At 34.4% G+C, this 16,547-nt stretch overlaps 1 protein-coding gene across 1 annotated transcript; it reads left to right on the plus strand.

The window, feature by feature from the left end:
* The first annotated feature begins 3,812 nt into the window (after positions 1-3,812).
* Positions 3,813-7,769, plus strand: LOC124541512 (cytochrome P450 6B5-like). The gene is made up of 2 exons (XM_047119431.1): positions 3,813-5,172; positions 6,989-7,769. The coding sequence occupies exons 1-2, from the start codon at positions 3,858-3,860 to the stop codon at positions 7,144-7,146; spliced, it is 1,473 nt and encodes a 490-aa protein (XP_046975387.1). The 5' UTR covers positions 3,813-3,857; the 3' UTR covers positions 7,147-7,769.
* Positions 7,770-16,547: the final 8,778 nt, after the last annotated feature.

Consider the following 16,547-nt stretch of genomic DNA (forward strand, 5'->3'; position numbering starts at 1 on the left):
GTCATCTCGAGCAGACGAAGCCGCAGAATATTTTTGTTTAAATACTTTTATAATCGGACTATAAAATTTTTTGGATATTTGTCAATATACAGCACTCTTCGTGCTTTGTTCAGTTATATGAATGTGTTTTTTTCTTACAATCTAATTTAATAAATTTAATAAATTATTATCTATCTATCCCAATAATTACCATTTTATTTATTTGTTTAGAATTGGGGTCAACGCGATGCCACCTCTCTGCTGGACGCCAGACTGTCTTGTGTATATTTTTGCTTGTGTGTTACTTCCTATTTACTGTAAAGGTAATTTTTGGGCTTCAGTAGGTACTATTGATAATTGGCTGATACTAGTTTTGCTTCAATACCTACTACTTGAATACAAAACTAAATTTACATATAAAAGTCAAAGGAACATCCACCAGTTTACACTAAGCCTTAACTCGTAGTACTGGCGCGAACGTTACAAGACCTGCATTTCAAGTTGAACAATTGTCTGTTCAAGTGTACAAAGCGTCGGTACAGTTTTGCGGAACGTGGCTCAAAATCACGTACGACGCGAGGTGTAGTTTCGTTAAGGATTAAGTTTTGGTTCGGACAGATTCAGTTTATACGGGATTAATAAAAACATCTGTCTTATTTCGTTGTTTTGAAGGCCGAGTGGAGTCACTATAAAATGGCTACATAACGTATGCAACACATGTATTTAACGATTATGCGGAGTTTTTAATCCATAAATCGCTCACTATTCGTGATCCTTTTATTTTTTGTAAATAAATAAAATCATATAAAAATGATATTTTCTGATGAAATTTTTTGTCATCAAATTTATTATCAACGAGAATATCCTATTTATGAAATGTATATATTATATTAAATATAGATTTCTAGGTCATAGAGAGACTCAATTTATGTTTCTGAATTTAATAAAAATCAGTACAGCGTTACACAATATATATTAATGTAAGTAGGCGGTTATTTTCCCGTCGAATTTTAAACATTTCCCGTGGCCAGGCGGTTACAGTCACGTTATTGGAAGACAAAAATATTATATTATCATGACATCTAATTTCAAATTTATCCTTTAAAGATTTACCAAACGTTCGAAAAAAATACTTTAGCCCCAAAAAATAACTACAGACTATTTTTTAAAACTATTTCTGACAATCGTTTATCCAAACCTAAAAGTATTTTTTTAAAGGATTCTCTTTGCCTTCCCGTTCAATTATTAATGGCAAAACAAATCCGGCGTTCACCTTAATTGAATGGAAATTCAGTTCTTTCGACAGTTCATTAATTGACGGTTAATTATGGAGGTTTTTGTGATAATTGAGAATTTGTGTTTTGTATTTCGTTTTTATACTGAATTTTTAAATCTCACCTCAGTCTTAAAATACCTATTTAATAATAAAATATTGTAAATGTAACATGCATTTGGAATATTTCGAAATAAAAAATTAATTCCATACTGTATTTTCAATTGATTTAACTTAGTCGGTTTTAAACAAAATGTTTTTTAATCAATCAAACAATTTTCATACGCTTAAATGATATAAGATTTTAAATTAACGTGGTTACTTTTATTATTACAGTTATTAAATACGGGATATTTGTTCTCGTGAACAAGACATTCGTAGATAACGTCGAAATATCGAGCACCACTAAAAATAAAAAAAAAACATGGTGCTCCCTGCTTAAATTATATTTATAAATTTTTCTCTTTCAATACTAAAACATAAAAAAAAATATGTAGGAACTTGTATTTGTGTTAAAAAAAGTCTGCCATATCTATTTCACCAATCCGCATTAGAGCAGCATGGAGCAGCATCGGGGTTAGATTAAAACCTTCTGTTCAAGAAATTTCCTTTAATTACAAATTCTTTCAACAGCCATCAATTTAGGTGATTTATATTTATCAGACGTCCCGACAGGATAGAACTGATGTAATTTTTGGAACGATTTTGATTTTAATTCAATCAAAATTTTCGTAGGTTCTTAGTCATTGCTCGATACAGAATTTCTATTATGTTGATTATGTTTTCCTTATAGGGCTACAGATGCCATATCAACAACAACAACTTCAGCAGCCCGTATTTTCCTACTGCTGAGCTAAGGCCTCCTCTTCCTTTTGAAGAAAAAGTTTGAAGCATATTTCACCACGCTGCTCCAACGTTGGTTGGTAGATTCATACGTGACAGAATTTCCTTGAAATATGTGTGTGTGTGCACGGGTTTGAACACTCTCGACTTATTTGAACCATCTCGTATATCATATCATCAGATTGGACAAAAATAGAAAATGACTAAATACGTCTTGATTTTTAAAGAAAAAATAACATATGACTATTATATTTTGGTCACCCTCAGCCCTCTGTTAGTATGGAAATGGGCCAGCGAGAATACAGACATGTTTTACTTAGGAGCATATTCGGATAGCTACGGGCATAGAAAATTGAAGTTTCAATTTAATTCAGCACATTGTGATGACAGTATTCGGTTTTCGAATACATACCGCACCGTTTATGGCTTTTGGACGAATTCTAATATAATATAAATAAATTTGAGACAAAATCACATACAGATTACTCGCCTAATGTAAGTAGCTAAAGCACTTGTGTTATAGAAAATCAGGAGTAACGACGGTACGGTAGCTGTGAATATATCAGACGTAAAAACTGTTTTTGGAATTATTCATAACCTAAACATTCTGAATTCAAAACTTTTTTTTTATTTGAAAGTTAAAAAACTAAATATATAATCTTGTAACGTATAAGTAGGTGCATAATATTCATAGTCATTACTCCGGAGAATATAATTACCATAGCGATAGCAATCCATACATAAATGTCAAAGTAACTCTGTTTGTCTGTCGCTGTTTCATGACCAAACCGCTGAACAGAATTTTATGAAATTTGGCATGAAGCAAACTTGAACTCCGAGAAAGGACATGGGCTACTTTTTTGTCTAACATATAATAACCAACACCCGAAAAAGATGGGAGAAGCAGCGGGCGACAACTAGCTCTAACTACATATGGTTCTAGTAACAACATTTTAAGCTCGTATTTTTGAATATCTTATTTAACTTTAAACAACTGAATCGTAGAATATAAGAGCAAATATAAATAAAAATAAAACAGCCGTCAATCTCCTATCGGTAGAGGCAATATCCACTGGTTCATTTTTCACCCAGAGAATCGGAATTGCGATTAAACGAGAAAATGCTTCTAGTAGCGCTCCGCGCGTCGAATTTTTGCTCTAATTATTTTGTCAATATGTTATATTTATAAATAACTGAAATTGACAGCTAGTATATTTATTACCACTGGGAAATAACTTATCGACTCTTAAGTGTAAGGATTCGATCTAATTCCTCTACGCTGCTGGAATTAAAATTGATTGTAAAAAAGAGACAATTATGTTGGAGAGATTAATGTTTGTTAAGATTTACAATGACATACAATAACTTAATCGAATTTTTTGGTACTCCGTATTGGATTTCACCAAACCATATGAATTAAAATTTTTAATTTACCAAATTAATACATTAATGACATTAATTTTTTTTAATATAAAATAAACGTGTACAAAGCAAAATAAGTTAGTTCATTTCAATATATGTGTAATTCGCTTCTTATTTGTGATGAAATGCAATAAAAACATTGAATATAAATATTAGATAGAATAAATCCAATGCAACATTAAAATTATCTTAACGACGTTTATAAACAATGACTATTTATAAATTCAAAGGTCATACGATAGAGGTCATGATAAGACAGTTTGAACGAACGAGTGAACTTATACTGTTTACAAACCAGAACGCTATTACATTTCATTGTTGTTTAAGTTTTAGACGAACAATGTTGTTAATTCTAGTGTTTATTTCCTTATTAGTGTCATTAATATATTATGCAACATATAATAGTAATTATTGGAAGAATCGTGGGGTTGTGCAAGTCAACGGACTGTTATCTAAATTTATTTGGAGCAATCGATCGATATCGGAAATTTACAAGGATTTATGTCACGAATATATAAAAGATTCTTATATTGGAGTGTTTTTCGGGACGAAACCGGCGCTTATAATTAAAGATGTGCGCGATGTTCAATTCGTTATGCAAGGTAATTTTGAAAATTTCTACAGTCGTGGTATTGTTACCAATCCCAATGACATTTTAGCGGATAACGTTCTATTTATGGGCGATTATCGTCGCTGGAAATTGCTGCGTCAAAAACTTTCGCCGATATTCACAAGTCTGAAGTTAAAAAACATGTTTTACATAATGGAAAGATGTGCCCGTGATTTTGTTAAATTCGTCGACAGTAAGGAATACGTACCTGAAAACACTTTTAACGCATTGTATACTTATACAACAGCTTGTATCGGAGCCACATTATTCGGTATCGACACTCAAACTAAGAATACCATGGAATCTCCATTCTTAGAAATGACTCGCGAATCGATTGAACCATCTTTGATTGGAAATTTAAAATTTACCCTCGCCAGCATATCGCCGACTTTGTTTAATCTGTTTAACTTCAAACAGTTCGGTAAATACGAAGATTTTTTTATAAACACCGTGAAGAGAGTTTTTGAAAAACGTAGGAATGAAAAACAAAAGAGGCACGATTTCGTTGATTTGTGTTTGGAACTGCAAAAGCAAGGAACGATGAGAGATCCCGTTACTGGTTATGAAATCGAAGCTACCGATGAAGTACTAGCGGCTCAAGCTTTCTTCTTCTTTCTAGCTGGCGTTGACACATCAGCTACGGTCATGCACTTTACTTTACTTGAACTCGCAAGTAATAAGGATATAAAAAACAAAGTTCATGAAGAAATTGATAGAGTTTTTAATGAATGTGATGAATTATTGACCTATGATGATATTGATAAATTAGAATATTTAGACATGGTTATGAGTGAAACGATGAGAAAATATCCACCTATTGGTGCGATTCAGAGGTGTTGTGCTAAGTCCACATTTTTACCCGCGGGTCAAGTGAAAGTAATAAAGGACGATATTATTGTAATACCAATTTTTGCTTTGCATAGATATGAAACGTTGTTCCCTAATCCAGATGTATTCGATCCAGAACGTTTTTCACCAGATAATATATCAAAAATTGTTAAATTTAGTTATATACCATTTGGCGAAGGAAACCGTATGTGTTTAGGTAAGTTTTAAAATTATGTGACAAGCTTATAGTCAATTTAAGTCCCTCTTATCTTTAAAAACGAACAAAAATGATACAAATATATTTTAAAGTACCTTTATACTATTTTTTGATTCCATAAACTATTCTGAAATAATAATTTTAAAACACAAAATAGAACGGTATTACTAAATATTGCTAAATATCACAAAATATTATGCAACATTGAAAAATAATGATAATATTATTACATTTACAAAACAGCATACCATCATTAGGATAGTATAGAGTAGTAGTCTTACAGAATAACAATGCTGGTTTAATATAAAAAAACTCAGATGAATAGTTGCCCTTCCAAAAACTATTTAAAATATTTACAAAAAATCAAAATATTCTTCATCCAAGTATCTGTACTCAAAAAAGCACCTTTGAATCATGATGTTACAATATTATGAGTGTAGAATTTGCTTACGATATTTTTTATATGTAAAATAAATTACAACTAAAATATAATATATATTTACATTTTATTGAAACGATTTACATTACATTTATTGACGGTTCTTCTCGACATTCTTGAAACTTTTATCTGGATCAATAGTCGATTTGTAATTTTATATTCGTCATAAAATAAAATAGTATCTGCGTGCAAACAACAACAACAACAACAGCCTGTAAATTCCCACTGCTGGGCTATAGGTCTCCTCTCCCTTTGAGGAGAAGGTTTGGAACATATTTCACCACGCTGTTCCAATGTGGGTTGGTGGAATACACATGAGGCAGAATTTCTATGAAATTTGTCACATGCAGGTTTCCTCACGATGTTTTCCTTCGCCGCTGAGCACGAGATGAATTATAAAGACAAATTAAGCACATTAATCAGCAGTGCTTGCCTGGGTTTGAACCCGCAATCATCGGTTAAGATGCACGCGTTTTAACCACTGGGTCATCTCGACTCTTACCCATTTATATTATTATTTTTAATTATAAAGGCGAAAGTTTGTATGTATGGATGTTTGTTACTCTTTCACGTAAAAACTACTGAATGGATTTGAATGAAACTTTACCACAATATAGCTTATACATCAGAATAACACATAGGCTACAATTTTTGAGGTTTCTAATGTGAGGTCGTAAAAAAACACATTTTTTGCGCTTACATTGCAAACGCTGACTGAATCCTACAAGATAGATTAAAACAATGTACTACAGTATTGTACAACTTAAAAAGGTCTACAAAAAAGTCCGTGATGGTATATGTTTATCTCTTAGGAATAACCCACAATAACCATTTTTTATCCTTTACTTTGTACGAGAAATAATGGCTTATTTACGAAGCGATTTTAAGCGATTACTAGACTAGACGGGACGAACCTGAAGTCCACGCGAACGAAGTCGCGGGCAAAAGCTAGTAATAATATAAATTTATAATATAGGTAGGCGAATGGGTAACTGAGCCTACTAAATTTCAGAGAAGAACAAAATAAAATTGCATAATACTTCATTTTGTAGTTACTAGTGTACATGTGCGTCTATACCTCGGTTTACAATTTTACATAATACTCGCTCTGAAATATAAATACCGGAATTATAAATATAATTATGGTGAGTGAGCCAGTGTGAACTACAGGCACAAGGGACATAGCATCTTAGCTCCCAAGGTTGGTTGCGCATTGACGATGTAAGGAATAGTTAATATTTCTTACAGCGTCATAGTCTAAGGTTGATGGTGACCACTTACCATCAGGTGGTACATATGCTCGTCCGCCAACCTATTCCATAATATATATAAATAATGATTACGAGTTTGAAATAACTTAGAACTTTTCCATTTTAGGTACGAGATTCGCACGTGTTCAAGTCAAGTCTGGATTGGCGTGGCTCCTTCGTAAATATACACTGAAGGAAGAAAAATACGAACCGAAGACCTTCGCGCCGAGTTTCTTCAGCTTGAGGGATACAAAAGCTAATTTCAAATTAATTTCTAGAAGTTAATTCTATGTGAGCATAAAAACTGCTGTTCTCTTTTTGAATTTCGAAGTTTTTATCGAAGTCAAAATCTGGATAAATTTATTGAGAGTCAATTTTGATAATAACATGAGGACATCAATTTAGCGTACCGCATGTTTAAGGATTATATCAATTCATGTTTCTGAAATGTTAACGACAAACCTTTTGTACTGTTATATATAATGTTGATATATTGTATTGACTTATTATTTGTATATTATTCACGCATTTGGAATTGTTCACACTTCATAATATTATGTAATTAGAACATTTATAATCTATACCTATAATAAGACTGGAGTGTCTGTTTGTAATATGTAATATGCATATACGTACATACGTATACACGGTTCATATACCGAAATAACAATTTTTAAAATTATTGTCTGTCTATATGTTTGTTACGGGTGATCTTTGGAATGGCTGGACCGATTTTGACGGCTTTTTCACTGGCTAATGTAAAAAGCAGTAAGTTAGGTCACTGTGACGTAACGCGCGCAGTTCTCACGAAAGCCACCACTTGTCATCACGTTGGCTGTCTTCGACCAAAGATTTAATATCACAAAAGCTGTCAAATACATAATTAATAAGTTATAATAAATAAAATAAGCGAGTCTCGTGAACAAGACATTCGTAGACAATGTCGAAATATCGAGCTCCACCGAACAAAAATAAAAAACATGGTAAATATCCCGAAATTAATAACATTAAAAATAAAAATAACCATGTTAGTTTAAAATCCTATATAAAATAAGCGAACTCAGTTATAACTTTTTTCTTAAACTCAAACGCGGAGAAGTCGCGAGCACAGCTAGTACTTTATATATAAAATGCTGTATGATTAATGTAAAAACACTATACTTAGTAAAGTTCTAACGAGCTTTATAATGTCAACGTGGTTGGAACGATCGTCGCTGCGGGTGCTTTGTAGACGAACACCTTTTAAACTAAAACAATTACGAAACAAAACAGCGACTGAGTAGTATATGAAATGATAAAATAATTAAGAATCTCATATTTTTAATTTTCTTACTTACTGATGAGTTTTGTTATGCCTATAAACTAATCAAATCAAACTTTATTACAATTAAGTGACGCTACCACCGAATCGGAAAGTAGATTCTACCGAGAATAACCGACAAGAAACTCAGTAGTTACTCTTTTTCAATATTTAAAAAATACAAAGTCAAGTTAGTTAAATACAATTATTTAAATTAATATATCCTGCTTGGGAGTCAACAGATATTAACTCCACGCTTTTTTATCAACTATAAAATCTTGTATCGAATAATATTCCTTTTTTACCAATTTTTTATAAACGTTTTGAATTTACGAAACGGCAAAGTTAAAAATAAAAGCAAAAATATTATGTGTGTGTATAACTTCAGCTAGATTAATCACATGATATTATTAGTCATTAAGAAATATGACGTCATAGTTTTATATAATCTCTTTTAGATACAATTTACATTTTGCTCTATATTTGAGTTTTTAATATGACAATCTTTTGAATCATATCAATTATATAATGACATAAGTTAATGTAAAATTGTAAAGGAAACGTACCTTTTATTATTTTTAGCGAATTTAAATAAAATGTAATTAAAAATAAATCCTTTTCTTTTAATTATACCAACGACATATTCAAATTAGGAGCCATTTATAAGTTATAAAATTAACTTATGCTAAGACCTCTCACTACATAATATAAAATCAGTAGGTATGATTATATACTGCTACATGTTCCTAAGAGAAAGGCCGTTATCTTGAAGGAAATAACTCTAGAAATGATTGGACGTTTTAAACACGCGAGTGATCTTCCTTACGTGTTAGTGTACAGTGTACAGCTATGTGTGTATTGTGTCTGTGTAGTGTAGATGCAATTCCTTCTTTCTTTACCTTCAAGTTTCTTCTTGGTAGAATCTACATTCCGAACCGGTGGTAGCGCCACTTAAATGATGATTCAAAAGTGCTTGTAAAAGCCTACTTGAATATAGTATATACTGACTTTTGATTTCGATTTTGAATAACAAATATGTTTGTGATATTATTTTATTTAATTAATTAAATAATAAAGTCTATTAACACTTTAAATTATACTTATACATAAATAATTGATAGATCATCGAAAAGCGTTATCTATTATTCTGGTCTGATCTGTTCGGGCCGATTTATTTTCAATTTAACATTTTCCTACGAGTTCGCCATCCCTTCCGTGTAGGGTTGGCTTAAGGACACTAAAAACCTCGAAGGGATTGCAGAAAACGTTTCTTTCTGTTGAATAAAAATTTATTTGAAATCAATGATCCGTTTTCCTCTTAAGTAAGACGGTTTTAACTTTAAATTAGGTACGCATATTACTGTTTTTATTGGATTTCATGATTACTAAGATAATGATACAATCCTAATTCCATTTTTGAAAGTCAAATACAGACATACACACACGTACACATATATAATTCTGAAATTATAATAAGAAATTTGAGAGAATTTAGAGTTAGTGCTTTTTTATGTCGATTTAACTTGTAGTTTGAGATTTTTTTCTGTACCTAATGTACTTTTATTATTTTTAAATTATTATTTACAATTTTAAGTGACTGCTTGTTTAGAACGTAGATTATACGATCTAGATTTTACGGTACATTCTAGAATACACCTTATAAATAACCATTTTTATTTATATAAGTCATTTTATTTGGCAAAGTTAAAATACATTGTTTTGTATATTTATGTAATGTCCTGCATAACTATGAACAAAAAATTTATATCTTTATTAATATTATAAATCGAAATCGGCTGTGCAGCGTTTGTTGGAAGCTACGAAAAATCTTCTTGTCCCATATACCGTAGTGTCTCAGGACAAAAGTCTTTGACCAGTGTGTTGCCAGTGATGAATCACGGCTCCGAAACGCGGTCCTTCACAATGGGCCTCATAAGAAGGCTCAAGGTTACCCAAAGGGCAATGGAAAGGGCTGTGTTTAGAGTTTCTCTGCGAGATCGAATTAGAAATGAGGAGATCCGCAGAAGCACTAAGGTCACTGACATAGCCTGAAGAATTGCCACACTTAAGTGGCAGTGGGCGGGGCACATCTCTCGAAGAATCGACCACCGATGGAAACGATGAGTTCTCGAGTGATGACAACGGACTGGAAGACGCAGCGTGGATAGGTCCCCACAAGGTGGTCCGACGATCTGGTGAAGGTCGCGGGAAGCCGCTGGTTGCGGGCTGCACAAGACCGGTCGTTGTGGCGATTTTTGGGAAGGCCTATGTCCAGCGGTGGACGTTCCTTGGCTGACATAGTAATGATGATTATTATAAATGTGAAAATTAATCTGTCTGTCTGTCTATATCGATCTTTCACGACAAAACCGCTGAATTGAAATTGATGAAATTTCGTATGAAGCAAATTCGAACTTCAAGAAAGGAAATGGGCTACTTTTTTTGCTTAACACATGACAACGAACAGCCAAAAACGCAAGCGAAGCTGCGGTCAACTACTAGTGTAATATATATAAAGCAACATCTTCAAAATGTAACGTCACCAAACGTTCCATCAACGAATTAAATAATAAACATCAAACTTAAACATGAACCTACGAATACAACCCGCTTTAGTAACGAAGTTACGAATCACTCGCTTCAATACAGGTAAGCAAACATCCCGTACAAATAGTCCGGAACTATTTTATCGCTCCAGTATCATTTGATACATGTCAGATGTGTTCCAACACTTTTATTTCTCCTCAAGTGTGTTTCCAATTTAAAAATGAATAGTGTATTTTATGTCTGCACGTTAACGTTCAAACGGGCCATATGATGTTAATTTTTTTTATTTTATAGTTGGAAAACGAGCAACAGGCTCACAAGATGGAAATTGATTACCACCGCACATGGACATGTGCAGCACTGATGGGTTTGTATGATGGTGTGGCACTGAGAACGCTCTTTTCTTTAAGGTTTTTGAGTCGTATCAGCTCGGAAAAACCGCCGGCGAAAGCTGGTTCCACAGAGTGATTGTGCGAGAAAATGTCTTAATTATTAATATATGATATAATGGGTGGTACCTAACCTAACCTAAAGTGGGTGAGTTGCATGAACCACTAACTAGTGTTGAATAGTAATTCTTTGTTCGAGAAGATAATATTTTCTTATCTCTGTGACCGTAATCGGAAAAATTGAAACCGATTTTTCGGCTAAGCATCAAACTATAACTGTGGCATTTCATATATTTATAATCAGAAAAATTTCAAATATTGTTTGTTGGTCGTTTTATTTGGCATGTAAAAATCTAAACAATTTATATAATGATTCATCGTTTTTATGAAACATAAATTACGTCTAGACGATTTAGTACATTTTATTCTGTTTGGAGCTCCGCTAATTTTTTTGCGCTATTTCAATTTACTTTGATATTTCAATGACCTAGAAAAATGAGTAATGAGCATAAAACTTCAATATTTTATTATTTATGTTGTAATATAAATTAAATATAAATGTTCCCTCATTTAAATTTAGAATTGATCTGTATTTTGATAACCTACAATCTACATGTCTAGCTAATAATATTTTACGTTTATCCAAACCAACCGTTTAATAGTAAGAAAATATTTTACAAGTATAATTAATTTATATTATTTTTTTAGGTTATAATAATTACTAGCTAAACTTGCGGCTTTACCTGCGTGAAATTCAGATCCATTTTAGCCACTAGGGTAAAATGAAAAAAAACTACCGTCCCGTGCACGGATCTCAAATTATCACAACACAAAACTTTATTAGAATCTGTTAGGCGTTTCCAAGAAGAACAGACAGACTTACTAATACATTTATATTTTTTCTACTTTTATATATATTGTTTCGATGTTCTTTATAAATTTTGCCAGCGATAGCCGTGTATCGTGTGCCATGTCACGATTTTATTTAAAAAAAAAAACATCGTCATAATAACAGTATCGAAATCCATTTAATGATTCCGAAGAGGTAATCGGAGATGTAGATAAAAAGAAAAAACACGGAGAGAGGAAACGACTTAATTTTATACAAATGAAGATGGGTTTTAAATAAACTCGGTCGTTTAAAATAGTACTCGCTTTTAATTAAGGTCATTGGGATTATTGAAAAGTAAAAAAAAACCCTTTAAACACTTTCAGTACAAAACTACATCGAAACAAATATGTATAAAATGAATACAAGATATCATCGAATTAGGTATCCGTAGCTTTATACAAAATTCATAGAAGATAGAACGGTAGATCAAATATTACTAGAAAACTTGTTAAACATTATTTATTAAAAACATCATTAAATTATTGATATAAGAAGAATGAATTCACTACTGTCATGATTTTTTAAATATACTTGAATATAATTTGAATTGAAATACTAATATTTGGTACGGCTTTAATTATTAAATACGTTTTTATTTGAAATAACATTTATTAGTATAATTATTGATTCGGTTATCGACACCGTATTGTGGGACTCCCGCCACTTCCTCTGTATCGATTGGTAAATGAATATAGTGACATAAATTAATGTTATGTGAGCAGCTTTATTACACTACTGAATGAAAGAAAAGAAGAAGAAAGAATGAAAGAAAATGTTTAGAAAACGAGATATTTGCCAAGAGTATATGCCATCGACCAGCCAAGTACTCGGGGCACTTACGCTATCCCTAAGGACGGCTTTTATGATTCGCGTCAAAAGATACACGTCTCGTTTTAGGCAAGGCTATTTTTGAGTCTGCGAATTTATGAGCAATTTTAGTATAGCTTTCTTTGACTAAAAGCTCAAACAGAAACGGTGAAATATTTATGAAGCATTTTTGTATGAGCTCGCGAATTTACGCTTTGGATATTTAATATTTTTGTTTTTAGAATTCGGTGTAATTATTTTTTTGCTATATACGAGTATATTTATTACAATTTTATTTATAACTGTGAAATTATAAATAAAGTTTTGAGATAATTGCGAGTTCGTACTTTTTTATGCCAGTTGTAACTTTTAGTTTGAGAGGGATTATTTCTGTTTTGTATTTTACTGTTAGGAAAATAAATTTTACAGTACATTCTGGAATCAGCCTTATTTATTAATTGTTTTTTTTTTTAATTAATTATTTTATTTGGTGAAATTAAAAGACACTGTATTTTATATTGATGTTATATCCTGCAAAATAACACGAAAAGATTACTTCGAAAACACGTTCAACTGCTGATATAATACAACAAAATGTAACGTCAACAAAAGTTTTACCAATTCCATTCCATTTTTGAAAATGTAAAGTACATTTTCATTTTTGCATTATGAAAAAATATGAGTGATTTTGTATATCATATTGTTCCACCGCCAATTATGTGTTATGTGGCTCGAAATAGACAACCTCACACCTAATATGCCATCTCACTTACTCGCATAAAAATTGTGAGAGAAATGTCTTCGGTGAATGAGAATTAAATTATTTATGTGTGTTCATGTATTTTATTATCAAAAAAACAACTCGCATCTGAAATGGTGCAAAACTTTTTAAGAATTCCTGTAAGTTATGGAACCTCCTTTATAAGAAACTGGCACATTAAACTCTTTTCATAAAGAGATTCGAAATCTACCGCAGAACACGAGTAACAAATGTCAAATGTGATATGAGTGTACATGCAACATTGACTTTAATAATTATAAAAAAAAAACTGGCAACCAACGAATACGTCAACATGCAAAAAATTGAGCTGTCAAAGAATTATTCAAAGAAATTTATTTAAAATAATCTAAATCTAATTTTTAAACCTAAAAAAGTAAAATACAGACAGTATATAAAATAAAACAGTAATAAAATATGCGTATATAACAGTATGAACAAATATATAACTACAATATGCAGAAAATCAAAATGACAGTGTCAAAACACAATAAATAATGTAAAAATCTAAGATCATATTGACAAGAGCCAGACAACAAGCGCACAACAATCCATCCCCGGACCCGCCGCTCAGCTCCGCCTCGCAGGCACAGGACCCCGCACAAGGAAGTAGTCTGGTGTCTGCAGCTGCGTCGAGCTCGAGCGACGAGTACTTCTCCCCGCCGACGTCGCCAACACCTGTACGTCGAGCGGGGAGACGCCGGCCACCGAAGGGCTTGGGAGCCAGAGGCCAACCGGTCTCGAACAGGGTCCCCGCTTCCGGTGGTGGTGTGCAGCGCATGCGATGGACACAACCCATTAATGAAAATGTCATGCGCGCATACTATGGGGCTACAAAGGGGGGAACTAACCTCACTGCGTACCGTGTTAGGATGCTCTCTCTGTTTCAGGCGCTTGAACCAGCTGTCAACGTCTCGGCTCAACGACTGTCGGATCAGGTGCGAGTCATTCTGCGTAACAACAGGCTGAGTGACATCGTACTTGATCGGATTCGCTCGGAAAAATGTAATAGCGATGTCACTTCTGGCCCGTCAACGCCCGTGGTTGAGGAACCACTTCCTGCAATACCACAGGGCCCAGAACATGATGATGAGGGTGGTGGTGACATGGCTATTACAAAAAGTAAGTACAGTGATCATTTGAGGAGCGCACTGGGGGATGCGATTCGGGAGTATCGTAACACTCCCGCTGAGCTTAGGCCACGGTTGCCACGTTTACCCATGACTAAACGGAATAGGGACCTAGTGTGCACTCTGGATTCACTGCTCGCAGATTATTTTGAGAGCAGTGAAAATCTCGAGGATACGCACTCAATTCTGTTTTGTGCGGCTGTTGCAGCATGTCGTGTAGCTGGTGTTACATTTGAAGACACCGAACGTGCTACACGACCAAAGGCTGTTGCACCGGCCTGGCAGAGCAGGATTGAGAAACGTATTAATGAGACCAGAGTGCTCATTGGAAAACTATATTGTTTTAAGGAAGGGAATACGCGTCCGCGTGTAATGCGTTTCGTGGGGCGGGCGTTCTTGGGAACTGGTATCAGTCCGCAAGAATATCCATCCCATGTCGTGGAGCGTATTGACTTCCTAAAACAAAAAGTTTATGCATGGGCAAGCCGCATCCGTCGGTACAGGCGGCGAGTGGACCGTTATCACTTGAATCGCAAATTCCAGAGCGATCAAAGGTGGGTGTACAGAACGTGGGAGCGACTCGACCAGGATGTGAGCGATGGGTGCCGCCCAGATGATGATGCCACGAATACATTTTGGCGCAACATCTGGTCGGTGCCCGTCGACCACATTGAAGGTGATTGGATGCTGGAGGTCAGGCAAGCGTGCGAGCCTTTGGAAGTGATGGGAAAAATTTCCATTGCTTCTGAAGATGTAGCTGCTGCAGTTCGATCCGTTGCCAACTGGAAGTCTCCGGGACCGGACGGGCTGCATAACTTCTGGCTAAAATGGCTGCGCAGCTCGCATGAATGCTTGGCATCCCAGTTCCAGTCAGCTCTAGAGTCTGGGTCGCTACCACAGTTCCTTACCACCGGAGTCACCCACCTGCTCCATAAGTCAGGTAGTGCAACGGATCCTAAAAATTATAGACCGATTACTTGTTTACCGACGGTCTATAAGCTCCTTACCGCCATTCTGAGAGATAAGATTAATAGTCACATACAGAATAATAGTATTTTGTCTGTCTCTCAGAATGGATGTAGGGGTGGATCACGAGGCACTAAGGAGCTACTCCTCATTGATATGACCATTAGCCAACAGGTTCGTCGTTCTCGAAAGAGTCTGTCGACATGCTGGATAGATTACAAGAAGGCCTATGATTCCGTGCCGCATACATGGCTCTTGAGGGTGCTGGAGTTGTATAAATTAGATACAACTCTATGCAGTTTCTTGAGATCATGTATGGGGCAATGGCGGACAGTCCTTCGCTATCCAGGATGCCGAACGATTCATGGTAATGACGGACCGATAAAGATTGAGCGGGGAATATTCCAGGGCGATAGTTTGAGTCCATTGTGGTTTTGTTTAGCCTTGAACCCCCTAAGTACTCTCTTAGAGAGTTCAAGGCTAGGCTATCGTTTGCGGAGAGGAGGTAAAGTAATATCCCACCTACTTTACATGGATGACTTAAAGCTCTTTGCACCTTCAGATTCACAACTAATGGAGTTACTAAAGGTAACAGAAACTTTTAGTAATTCTATTAGAATGGAATTTGGAGTTGACAAATGCGCGGTTATGCATGTAAAGCGAGGAGAGATTATGGAATCTGACGGATTACAACTTTCAGATTCCATAAACTTTAAGTCACTGTCCGCAAACGAATCATACAAATACTTGGGTATGTCGGAAGCGTTAGGCATCAATGTGACCGACATGAAACAATCATTGCAGGAGCGTTTCTTTGGTCGCCTGAAAAAGGTACTCAAAAGTCTTTTATCAGGTGGCAATAAGGTTCGCGCCTTCA

The sequence above is a fragment of the Vanessa cardui genome, chromosome 2, assembly GCF_905220365.1.
Source record: "Vanessa cardui chromosome 2, ilVanCard2.1, whole genome shotgun sequence".
Taxonomy (NCBI): domain Eukaryota; kingdom Metazoa; phylum Arthropoda; class Insecta; order Lepidoptera; family Nymphalidae; genus Vanessa; species Vanessa cardui.